The following is a 13,629-nucleotide window of genomic DNA, read 5'->3' on the forward strand; positions in this document are numbered from 1 at the left end:
AGGGAGGAAAAGAGGCAAGCTACAGGAATGAGAGTAGACGGACAGTGACGTCGTGCCCCCGACTTTTCCACACCGAAACCGGTTGTGCGTAATCTGTAGAAAAGATTCACCCTTCAGATATCCAGTTTTCAACATTCCTGTACTCTCGTAAATCAGACAATATAATAGCTATACTGCTCAACAGAGAGTTCCTATAGAATTCTAGTATTTTTCTTGTCGATTCTCTCGTGTTTTATTGAATTGTGTGTACTAAAATAAAATACTATTCCTGTAACACACATTTTTTTATCTTTTAAGTGGACAATAATCGTGTTTGTGGCGTCACCGCCAGACACCACACTTGCTGGGTGGTAGCATTTAAATCGGCCGCAGTCCATTAGTATACGCCGGACCCGCGTGTCGCCACTGTCAGTAATTGCAGACCGAGCGCCACCACACGGCAGGTCTAGAGAGACGTACTGGCACTCGCCCCAGTTGTACAGCCGACTTTGCAAGGACTGACAAATACGCTCTCATTTCCCGAGACGATAGTTAGCATAGCCTTCAGCTACATTTGCTATGACCTAGCAAGACGCCATAGCTTTAATAATTAATAGTGTGAAGCATGTATCATCAAGAGCGATGTTCTACAAATGTGGATTAAAGTATTCCAGAAGCTACGTACTTTTCTTTATAGCATTCATTACGTATCCTGTTTCAGACCTCACGCCAGCCTGCGTGAGTTTAAGCGCGTGCCTTTCGGCTTCCTCCCATTGTGTCTAGGCTGTCTTGCCTAGACACAACAGTGTTCCTATCACATTCTTGTATTTTTAATGCCATTTAAAATGACCCCGAATTATGCCAGTTTATGGCCAGGTACCGAACGGTAGGAGGGCAGTGCAGACAGTGTCGAGTGTTGTGCAGTGGCTCGATGTCCCCCCACCCCCAAAAAAAACTTACTGCACCGTAATTCCGAGCACGGTGTCGACATCCGAAAGCGAGCGGCGCTTCCTCGACAGTACCGTGCAGCTGAACGTCGGACGGGAAGTGGGGTGGCGAGCAAGGAGAGAACGGATGCACCGGTCCCGAGGCCAAATCGCACGTCGACAGATCATACCCGAGAAAAGCTTTCCACGTACTGTACAGTACGTCACCGATACAAAACAACGCACGAGGCTCTCTCTCAATCTTTCGTTCAAAAATATACAGTGTATCATAGTTGTGATACTTGTAACATAAATAAAAATGACTCGTATTGTCTATAGTCTGATGTAAGTGTCGTTGTCGGTCCAGAGGGCAGCGGCAGCCTGCCGCTGAACGAGTGTGGGACGTGCCGGCAGACGACGGACCAGCACCTGCTGGCCAAGTGTGACACGTGCCACCTGTTCTACCACCTGGGCTGCCTCAACCCGCCCCTCACCCGCATGCCCAAGAAGACCAAACTCATGGGCTGGTAAGTACTCGTAAAAGTGAACGTACCGCGTGCGCGAGGTCAGTGCGGCACTCCGGTAGGGGTTTCACTGGGCACTCGAGACCGGAGTCGGAAAAATATGTATAACGGTAAGGCGGTCACTTCCGAACCATATTTTGTTCCGGGGGCAGATGTGGACTCTGACCACAATTTATTGTTTGTGAACTGGAGATTAAAACTGAACCAGTTGCTGAAAGGTAGAAAATTGAGGACATGCTACCTGGGAAAATCAAACGAACTAGTGTTTGTGTGAGTTTCGGAGGAAGCATTGATAATTTTTGACTGAAGCAGGGGAGAGGAATATATTAGAAGACAAATAGATACACTATGTGATAAAAAGTATCCAGACACTCCAAAAGACATGCGCTTTTCATATTAGCTGCATTGTGCTGCCACCTACTGCCAGGTACTCCATATCAGCGACCTCAGTAGTCATTAGACACCCTGAGAGAGCAGAATGGGGCACTCCACAGAACTCGTGGACTTTAAATGTGGTGAGGTGATTGGGTGTCACTTGTGTCATATGTCTGTATGTGAGATTTCCACACTCCTAAACATCCCTAGGTCCACTGTTTCCGATGTGATAGTCGAGTGGAAATGTGAAGGGACACGTACGGCACGAAAGCGCACATGCTGACCTCGTCTGTTGACTGACAGAGACCGCCGACAGTTGAAAAGGGCCGTAGTGTGTTAAACGCAAACATCTATCCAGACCATCACAAAGGAATTCCAAACGGCATCAGGATCCACTGCAAGTACTATGACAGACGGGAGATGAGAAAACTTGGATTTCATGGTCGAAAGGCTGCTATAAGCCACACATCACGCCGGTAAATGCCAAATGACGCCTCGCTTGGTTTAATGGCTGTAAACATTGGACAATTGAACAGTGGGAAAACGTTGTGTGGAGTGACAAATCACGGTACACAGTGTGGCAATTCGATGGCAGGGTGTGGGTATGGCGAATGCTCGGTGAACGTCATGTGCCAGCATGTGTAGTGCCAGCAGTAAAATTCGGAGGCTGTGGTGTTACGGTGTGGTCGTGTTTTTCATGGAGGGGGCTTGCACCCCTTGTTGTTCTGCGTGGCACTGTCAGAGCTCAGGCCTACATTCATGTTTTAAGCACCTTCTTACTTCCCACTGTTGAAGATCGATTAGGGGCTGGTGATTGCATCTTTAGACACGATCAAGCACGTGTTCATAATGCACAGCCTGCGATAGAGTGGTTACGCGACAATAACGTCCCTGTAATGGACTGCCCTGCGCAGAGTCCTGACCTGAACCCTATAGAACATGTTTGGGATGTTTTGGAACGCTGACTTTCTGTCAGGTCTCACCGACTGACATCGATACCTCTCCTCAGTGCAGTACTCCGTGAAGAATGGGCTGCCATTCCCGAAGAAACCTTCCAGCACGTGATTGAACTTATGCCTGTGAGAGTGAAAGCTGTCATCGAGGCTAAGGGTGGGCCAACACCGTACTGAATTCCAGCATTACTGATGGAGGGCACCACAAACTTGTAAGTCATTTTCAGCCAGGTGTCCGGATACTTTTGACGATATAGTGTAATGCTGCAAAATAGGCAAAAGGGTACACAAGTGTCTAAAATAAGATAGAAAACACAAAACGGCTAGTCGGGAATTGCTCGAGGACAAACGTAATGCTGTAAAAGTATGAGACACTAGGGGAAAGATAGATGCCACCAGTACGAAAATTACAGAGAAAAAAAGCAGCTGTATGGATATGAAGAGGTCAGATGGCAAGCCAGTATTCAGCAAAGAAGAGAAAGCCAAAAGATGGAACGAGTACATAAGAAGAGTTGTACAAAGCAAAGAAGTTCGAGGCAGTATTATAGAAAACGAAGTAGGAGTACACAGAGGTGAGATGCGAGGTACAGTACTGCGAGACAGATATGACAGAGCACTGAAAAAGCTAAGTCACTCTTAGTTCTGTCAAAATTACTGAGAACCTGGGGAGAGCCAGCTACAACAGAAGTATTCCAACGGTGTGTGTGATACGAGACTGGTGAAATGACCCCAGACCTCAAGAAGAATGTAATAATTCCAGTTCTGAAGAAGAAAAGTGCTGTCAGGTGTGAATATTGCTGAGCCATCAATTGAACAAGTCACAGTTGCAAAGTACTTTTGTAAATTATTGACAGAAAATGGAAAGTGTGGTAAAAGCCGACCAGCTGGAACATCGGGTCTGGTTCCCGAGAAACGTGGGAACACATGAAGCGATACTGACTCACTATTTATCTCGAAAGATAAGTTGAAAAAAGCCAAACAAAAATATATGGCTTGTAGATTAGGGAAAGGTTTTGACAATTTTGATTGCAATACACTGTTTGGAATTCTGAAATTATCAGAGAGAAAATACAGGGAGTGAAAGTCTGAGTAGGAAGAAACAGTCTAGGTTGCAAAGACAGCTGTCATTGTAACCTAGACTGTTTCTTCATTCCGAAAATACTTTACAGTCACCTCACCGTGGCTGTAGAGTGGGAGGATTCGTACAGGAAGTGAAAGATTATCCACAATTTGTGGAGAAACAATACTGTACATACAGGGTGTTACAAAAAGGTACGGCCAAACTTTCAGGAAGCATTCCTCACACACAAAGAAAGAAAATATGTTATGTGGACATGTGTCTGGAAACGCTTACTTTCCATGTTAGAGCTCATTTTATTACTTCTACTCAAATCACATTAATCATAGAACGGAAACACACAGCAACAGAACGTACCAGCGTGACTTCAAACACTTTGTTACAGGAAATGTTCAAAATGTCCTCCGTTAGCGAGGATACATGCATCCACTCTCCGTCGCGCGGAATCCCTGATGCGCTGATGCACTGATGCAGCCCTGGAGAATGGCGTATTGTATCACAGCCGTCCACAATACAAGCACGAAGAGTCTCTACATTTGGTAACGGGGTTGCGTAGACAAGAGCTTTCAAATGCCCCCATAAATGAAAGTCAAGAGGGTTGAGGTCAGGAGAGCGTGGAGGCCACGGAATTGGTCCGCCTCTACCAATCCATCGGTCACCGAATCTGTTGTTGAGAAGCGTACGAACACTTCGACTGAAATGTGCAGGAGCTCCATCGTGCATGAACCACATGTTGTGTCGTACTTGTAAAGGCACATGTTCTAGCAGCACAGGTAGAGTATCCCGTATGAAATCATGATAATGTGCTCCATTGAGCGTAGGTGGAAGAACAAACTAAAATGAGCTCTAACATGGAAAGTAAGCATTTCCAGACACATGTCCACATAACATCTTTTCTTTATTTGTGTGTGAGGAATGTTTCCTGAAAGTTTGGTCGTACCTTTTTGTAACACCCTGTATAAGAGTAGAAGAGCTTGGGAGGAAGTTGTAAAATGTGTCTGTTTTTCGGATTGAGGGATAGTTCTAGTAGGAGTATAATAACTTCTTTATTGTCCTTCCGGAAACCAAAAAATGGTTCGTCACGATTTACAATTACAAATTAACACCACTTTGTCTGTGGTTCCGACCAAAATACAGTTCTGTGAATTTGGCTCCAAATAACTCGTTGGAGCCGCAACTAAACACTGAACTGACCAACACTCAAAGAGCTGTTTTGCTATGCAAAAGCCTACTTCAAGGCATTACACTGTCGTCACCGACGATCCGTCGTCGAGAGTGCAACTGAGGGACTGCGATCGGTCGGTGCACAAATCGGCCAGCTCTGGACGTCGGGAACTGTCTACAGTGGTTCCTAGGTTCCTTAACTAGCTATTCTCCAGGAAGAGATGTGCTGCCCTGTAGTAACTCGTGACCGGATGTCACCTGGAAAAGTATCTGGTGGTCCCTCGGTGTACCTTGTCGTGGTCTGGGGACATACTCAAAAAGCCCACGTGTCTGCTACGGACTGTGCGAGCATCGCTTTTCCCGATTTGCGTGTTATGGCCGTCTCGTGTGCTGTGGCCGGTGTCCTAGGACACTGTAGCAGAAGTCACTGTTTGACAAGTGACTGAGACGGTGTTGTAGCCTATCACTCACATTTTCCAATCTGCACATTGATCGAATAATAAGTGTAACAGAATTAGAATCCCACGGAGAAGAAGTGGAAACTTTAAGGTTTGCCGGTAACATTTATACCTCACAGACAGCAAAGAGCACGAAACATCAGTTGAAAGGAATGGGTACTGTCTCAAAAAATAGTTATGAGGGGAATACGAGTAAAAGTAAGTAAAGATTAATGGGATACAGTTGAATTAAGTTCTGTGATGCCGAGAAATTAGATTGTAACTTACATGCTGAAAATAGTAAAGGAGATGTAAAATGTGGATTGGCAACAGAAAGAAGAGAAGTCCCTATGCATCTGATATAAAAGTAAGCATTATAAAATCTCTTTCCAAAAGTACTTTTTTGGTGTGTATCTTAGTATGGAAGTGAAATGTGGATGATAAACAGTATGGAAAAGAAAATAGGTGCTTATGAAATGAGGAGACATGGGAGAGTGGCAAACATCAGGCAGGTATATCGAGTAACTAATGAGAAGTTATCAAATAGAATTGGGGAGAAAAGATCCATATGCTGCAAGTTGACTATATGAAGCCATTAGTCGAGAGGACACATTTTAGGCACAGAGAAATATTTCGTTCGTGACGGAGGGAAGTGTGGAAAACGAGAATTGTAGGGCGAGACGAAGGCACAAATACAGGAAGCAGCACGAAATGGACATCGGTCGCAGCAGTCGTTCGGAAGTGAAGAAGCCTGTGGGGTGTAGAGTAGTGTTAAGAACTGTCTCTATTGTCTGTCCTGTAGTTATTTATTTACTTCTGTACATATTATTAAGGTGTTTTCTTTTTATGTCAGCTATTGGTCCTCCATCGGGGAAGAATCTGCGAGTCGACTTACCTAGTGAGGGCATCACAGATCGTTTACTGAGTGGCAGTACGGAGGCACTACAGGGACAAGTTGAGTGTTGTGGCAGTTCTGGAAGTCTACAGTCTCCTTGGTGGCAAAATAAGAAAAAAATGTTGTTCAATCAAAGAATACAATTGGCCTTTACTTCCCAAGCAACATCCAAAAACAAAATAGAAAGACGAGAAAATTATACTGCAGGGCCAGGTATCCTGCTGGACCAGCTATCCTGTGCTCCACAAATTATAATATATTGTAGATAGGCATTTTTTGTGTTCTGTAGATTATACTTACAGTCATTGCAAGATTAAAATGATAATAATAACAAAAAGTTTACAATTTGCTTGAGGTCAGACAGGGAGTTGTACGTATTGTTCGGAAAAAACTCAATAATAATAGTAATAATAGAGTGTGTGAATAAACCGTAGGAGATTACAGGTAAGGTATTGACCAGGAGAACAGAAGGCACAAGTCTCATTAGGGAATCGACACCAGTATAGAAGTCGTACGAAACGGGTGGAGGTGAAGAGCAAAAATAGCAAGTGTGTCCGGACCTATCTTATGAGGAAAGAAGGAGAATAAGAAGAGCATTCTGTGAAGAAGTAGAGGAATTGGGAGTGATTCAGAGAATGAAGAATACTGCTGAAAGAGGATAGTACGTAAGAAGCGAAGGCAGTAGTGTTATCATTTCCCATAGACAGCTGGGATAGTCACATAAAGTATAATGTTATATTTATAACAATAACACCAGAAAGCAGTGATGACGTCAGTGATGATGTGCAGATGTGAAACAATGTTTACTTCTTGTTCATAGCAAAAATTTAAAAAAAAAAAAATTAGTCTGAAATGTAACACCACTGCGATGTATTTCATCATTTTCTTTTTCATGCAGTTATGTGCCTCAGCCAAGTGAAGTATGAGCTTCACAATGAGGCCACTTCTGTTTTGTGACGCCTTCTGTGTGTGTGTGTGTGTGTGTGTGTGTGTGTGTGTGTGTGTGTGTGTGTGTGTGTACTGTATTACTTCCTTTTGTATCGTCTCTTGTGTTGGCTTCTCCTTCACCATTTCTCTCACCGCGTCATTCCTTATTCTGTCCTTTCTAATAAGTACTGTTCCACTTCTTTGAAATTTTGTCTCACAAGCCTGTATCCTGTATACCTGCTTCTTCTTTGTTTCCTACATTTCCAATCCCTACACAAGTACTGGAGTGTAATGTGCTCAGTATAACATTGTTAGCTTTTTGATGGTGCATCCTTGCTTCCTTCACTCTACCTTTCCGTTTCACTAATCTTGTAATCGTTTCTTTAGAATTTCCGCTCTAATACTTGTATCTGTCACTACTCTAGCTTTATTCCTCATTCCCTCAGTCACTTTGCACTGGTTTGTATTGAGTTTCAATCTGTACTGTCCCCCGACCTCCTCGTTTACATTTAGTCTTCGTTGTGCCTCACTTTCTACATCTCATCACACTTTCGAATCATCTGCAAACATTTTGCTTTCACTCACTCGTCTCCCAGTTGCACTGCTGCTCCTGCCTTTATCTCATCCATAATGGTGTTCTGACTGATCTGTGTCACATTGTCCTATTTTTACACAACTCGCACTTCCTCAACACATTTCCTTTATTCTTCATGTAATGAGCCTCCCTGTTCCACTTTTCTGAAGTGGTTCCCTTAAAACACCATTGCTCGTCTTCTTGATACTAAATCCTTTCTGTTATTGTGTGTGTGTGTGTGTGTTCTTCTCTTGATACTCCCATTACTGTCTTTTGTACTGTCTTTCCCAGGATATTCACAAATACCTCAGCAGTGTGATGCTTCGAAGTAACTTCCCTATAATTTGAGATCTGTAACCGTTCTTAAAAATTGGCACCGCGATTCGCTTTTTCCAATATTCAGATGTCCTTATTTCTTTTGTATCACTCTCATAACCCAATAGAGCCACCTCCACACTTCTTTCATTCAGTCCAGGCACTTTTCCTCCTTTTGTGGACTTTATCGCTCCTCTACGTTTGTCCGGGTCAGATTCCTCTCGACTTCTTCCACACCCCCGGTCCCGTCATTTTTCTCTTCCATATTTCTGTTGTGTTGTTGTTGTGGTCTACAGTCCTGAGACTGGTTTGATGCAGCTTTCCATGCTACCCTATCCTGTGCAAGCTGCTTCATCTCCCAGTACCTCTCTTGGTCTCCCTCTATGATTTTTACCCTCCATGCTGCCCTCCAATACTAAATTGGTGATCCCTTGATGCCTCAGAACATGTCCTACCAACCGAGCCCTTCTTCTAGTCAAGTTCTGCCACAAACTCCTCTTCTCCCCAATCCTATTCAATACCTCCTCATTAGTTATGTGATCTACCCATCTAATCTTCAGCATTCTTCTGTAGCACCACATTTCGAAAGCTTCTATTCTCTTCTTGCCCAAACTATTTATCGTCCACGTTTCACTTCCATACATGGCTACACTCCATACAAATGCTTTCAGAAACGACTTCCTGACGCTTAAATCTATACTCGATGTTAACAAATTTCTCTTCTTCAGAAACGCTTTCCTTGCCATTGCCAGTCTACATTTTATATCCTCTCTACTTCGACCATCATCAGTTATTTTGCTCCCCAAATAGCAAAACTTCTTTACTACTTTAAGTGTCTCATTTCTTAATATAATTCCCTCGGAATCACCCGACTTAATTCGACTACATTCCATAATCCTCGTTTTGCTTTTGTTTATATTCACCTTATATCCTCCTTTCAAGACACTATCCATTCCGTTCAACTGCTCTTCCAAATCCTTTGCTGTCTCTGAGAGAATTACAATGTCATCAGCGAACCTCAAAGTTTTTATTTCTTCTCCACGGATTTTAATACCTACTCCAAATTTTTCTTTTGTTTCCTTCACTGCTTGCTCAATATACAGATTGAATAACATCAGGGAGAGGCTACAACCCTGTCTCACTCCCTTCCCAACCACTGCTTCCCTTTCGTGTCCCTCGACTCTTATAACTGCCATCTGGTTTCTGTACAAATTGTAAATAGCCTTTCACTCCCTGTATTAGGGTTAAGGGTTTAGTATTCCATCCAATCCACATCTCCCCGAGTCCCTGTACGTTCTCAGCTTCCTTTCCCCATTTATTTGTGTTCCGGACATTTTCCACTGTGCTTCTCTTCGTAACCTTGACCGCTCCGTAAAGGATCTTCTTACTCCCGTCGGTGCCCTCGTCTGTCGCTTTTGTCCATTCGTCCATTCATTTCTTCCGACAGTGCACAGTTAAACGAGTCACCGGTATCACTTTACGCATTTGCTTCACTCTACCAATTTGTACTGTCAGTCGTGACCTGTTTGCAGGCAGTGCTCAGAGTGTGACAAGGAGTCTTCCGGTTCGGAGGTGGAGTGTGTGGACACGGACGCTCCTCGCAAGCTGCGCCACAAGGACGCGTCGGGAGGCAGCTCCGGCGGCCGCCAGTCGTCCGCAGAGCCCGGCGCCGGCTCTTCTGACCCGCAGGTCACTCCCAAGGTGAGTGGCCGGCCACGAATCGTCTCGACCCGACCGATCTGTCACGTGTTTTCGTGTTCGAGATGTCGGTACCATTTATGCACATTATTTTGGCAATTTCCTCGGCTGTCGTCTGCGGATAGTCGACGTCGACCCCGGGGTATAAATAGCATTGCGGCTGTGACACTGGCAGTACTGCACGGTGCGGTCGGTGTCCCAGCAGCGAGTACACGAAACGGCACGGCGCTGCTCACAGAATCTGAATGAAGCAGATGGCTGTGCCAGTTTTCAAACTATTGTACATAACGTGCAATCGACAACTGGACTGAATATCTGAAAACACACTAATGATTAGAATGAGATTTTCACTCTGCAGCGGAGTGTGCGCTGATATGAAACTTCCTGGCAGATTAAAACTGTGTGCGGATCGAGACTCGAACTCGGGACCTTTGCCTTTCGCGGGCAAGTGCTCTACCAACTCCCGCCCCGTCCTCACAGCTTTACTTCTGCCAGTACCTCACCTCCTACCTTCCAAACTTTACAGAAGCTCTCCTGCGAAACTTGCAGAACTAGTACTCCTGCAGGAGAGCTTCTGTAAAGTTTGGAAGGTAGGAGGTGAGGTACTGGCAGAAGTAAAGCTGTGAGGACGGGGCGGGAGTTGGTAGAGCACTTGCCCGCGAAAGGCAAAGGTCCGGAGTTCGAATCTCGGTCCAGCACACAGTTTTAATCTGCCAGGAAGTTTCCACTACTGATTACTTTGACTGTTTGTTGCAGAAATGTGTTAATGGAATGGAAAAATATCAGGCGTTGCTGGCATGTGTGCATATGTACTCATACGTTAAGAGGCACACGGAAATGAATGAATATTTTCTAGCTTTTGGAAAAATCCTTTAACAAGCTTGAGGAACACACACACACACACACACACACACACACACACACACACACACACACACTTGTCTAGCAACTATTGCAGGATGTATATACAGCTAATTTGGTTGCATAAAAGTTTTGTAAATTGATCATGGTTTCCATTGCTCTAGGGCAGTCTTTATCAAAAAAAAAGTTGCATGGAATACATGTAATCTCACTGTGGTTAATAACGTCTGAGCAAAAGTGCTCATATCAACCAGAAATGTCACAGGAATAAAAATTAAAATGTAAAAGTATAACACGATTATCAAATAGATAAAATACTACACAGAATATAATGACAGCCACGAGGTCACTTAGAGCCGAGAGTGGCATAAAACAGCTGCTGGCATCCGACTCTGGCAACACTTCTGCTGTTTGGTGGACAGTTTCCTTTACTCTTAGATTATTTATATTCTTCCAGAACTTTCCTTACCATATTTGTTATTAGTGTGATATTTAACAAATTCTACAGGATCAGTGTTGTAAGACTTATTTGATACGTCACGATCATTATTAAGTGTTTGCCTACTAACACAAAACAGACGAATGTGAATCGAACGTGTCACTTTAAATGAAAAAATATAAATCCTAGTTTCAAAGTCCCAGCATTTAAAACCTTTACCTCACATGTATGTGCCTGTGTTTGTAGACCATAGACAAAATCAAAAAATAAAATTTTGAAGTGTGTCAGCTGACACTGTCGAACTCTTTTATAACGTAGTCACGATCAGTGTTACAAGAAGTATCAACTCTACCCGTTAAATTGTTGTGCTTAATTGTGTCATTATAATACGAATAACATACTGTGGGGCTGTTATTCAACATTTGTACAACTTGGCGGAAGTGGCCCAGTAACGGCACGTCACATTTAATTTCTGTGCGAGAACTGACTGGAGCACTGTTAGTGTTCTGAACGTGCCCCGGGCGTATCGATATATCGAGATGCGCTGGCAGAGACGTCTGTTACACAGTCGGCGAGTGTTTCGGGACAGAACTCGTTTGTAAAAGGGACCAGATCGCGTGCAGATAATCGGACTGAATATTTTGTGATGTGCACAGTATCGTACACAATTGTAATATGCATTATGTGTTGACCACACTTACAACGTCTTTCACAGAAACTTATCGCAGAAGGCAGTGATCGCACACAGCTCATGCCAATCCGTACGAGCACTGTCGTGCACAAAGATTAGCTACATCTCTGCAGCACGTCTAATGAAAATATTCAGCTAAAGTACCTGCACCCGACTTGGTGATTTTTACGAACGAGCTCTGCCCTGCAATTGAAATGCACGACTGTTCGATAGTAGCTATATATGATTTTTGTTATAATGACAAGATTCAGAGTGCTCCAGTGTAACGTCAGGTAGTTGGTAACACATCGTAACATCGGTCATAACAGCGTAATGAAGAAGTTAGACAATGTGGGCTGGAACATTGTTTTTTGACCACATGTGTAGTCTAAAAACAGTATGCATTATGTACACTTACACACGAGTAACATATCTTTAACGTTATTGTCAATTAATTACCTGAGACTTTCTATCTACAGTTTATATCTTTTTATTTAAAGGCATGTTTGTCTGTTTTGTATTAATAGTAATATTCTGGATAATGACAGTGACATTGAAACTGGTCAGTGTAATATATAAAAATGAATATTTGTTTGTTCATTTTATATTCCTCCTTGTGTCTATCCTCTGATTACGATGAAATTTCAGTTGTTTTCTGTGCGTACAATTGCAGAAGTTTGTGTGTAGATGAGTACAACCTATCACCTGTAGGGTTGGAGGTGACGTAGAAGCTTAACACAATTTCAGTCAAATTTGGTATTTATGTGGTTCGTTATTTGTTTGTAGTGTAAATCGATAGATTAAAAAGTCTATTCACCTAGCAGCAGCAGCAGCAGCAGCAGCAGGACAAAACATGTATAGAGGTTAAGTAAATGTGTGTGCTTTTGGAGTCAGTGACTCCTTCCTCTCGCAGAAGGGTCGAAGGGGAAGGAAGGAGGGTGAAGAAAGAGGACTGGAGAGGTCTAGGAAAAGGGGTAGATTTTGGAAAAGTCAGCCAGAACCACAGGTCGGGAGAGATGTACCGTACGGGATGAGAAGGAAAGACTGATTGTTGGGAACTGCAACGGATGAGATTTGAAAACCAGAGAGCATAAAGGTGGGAGGTAGGGTAACACATGAGACAGAGATTAGTGCCAAACATCTCCACCTGTTAATTAGAGAGGAAAGCTAAGTGCACTGTACATGATAAAAGTGGGAGGAGGCGACGGGAAAAGACGGACAGATCAGAAAATGAAAGATATAGAAAACTAAAAGGGAGTGAAGAAATGGATAGTTACTGTGAAGAAGGGTCGACAAAAGTGTCCGATCCCACGCATCGGCTTTGACCCGTAACGTAAGGGTGTTGTGTGTGACGTCATGACGGCGCGAAGTTTGGTTTGTGAGTGTGGCGTGTTTGTAGATGTCGTCATGTTGTGGTTTGTTGTGCTCTCTGGTGGTAAGTTCAGGGTTTTCGTTTGTGTGGTGTAATGGGTTCAGTTTGCTTTTGCTCATTATCCAGAATTGTTCGAGTGTCGGCTGTGTTTGTAGTGGAATTTGTTTCAGTGAGTTAACGATTTTGTGTGAAGGTTAATTTAGTGTTGTTCCCTGTAAATCATGTGGTAATTTTAGTAAAATTAATCGGCTGTTGTTTTTGTTCAGGAATGGATATGATGGATAAAATTAACAGTGAGCAGGTCAAGGGAAGTGTTCGATCCCAATGTGTGGTTGTGTTTGTTGGTATTGGTATCAGGAGATGTTTTTGAGCTATATAGGCCAAGGGAAGTGTTTCCTAATTTATGGGATCGGGAGCTGCTGTTGAGATATATAGGTCAATG

The 13,629-nt window shown here is 43.5% G+C and overlaps 1 protein-coding gene across 2 annotated transcripts in view; it reads left to right on the top strand.

Moving 5' to 3' along the window:
• LOC124552239 (PHD finger protein 14) overlaps positions 1-13,629 on the top strand; it is a 183,044-nt gene that overhangs the window by 116,393 nt on the left and 53,022 nt on the right. For both annotated transcript variants that reach the window (XM_047126521.1, XM_047126522.1), the window contains exons 12-13: positions 1,273-1,432; positions 9,680-9,848. In XM_047126521.1, the coding sequence (XP_046982477.1) occupies positions 1,273-1,432; positions 9,680-9,848 (329 nt within the window). The remainder of the gene's footprint in view (positions 1-1,272; positions 1,433-9,679; positions 9,849-13,629) is intronic.

This window comes from Schistocerca americana, chromosome 10 (genome assembly GCF_021461395.2).
Source record: "Schistocerca americana isolate TAMUIC-IGC-003095 chromosome 10, iqSchAmer2.1, whole genome shotgun sequence".
Lineage (NCBI taxonomy): Eukaryota > Metazoa > Arthropoda > Insecta > Orthoptera > Acrididae > Schistocerca > Schistocerca americana.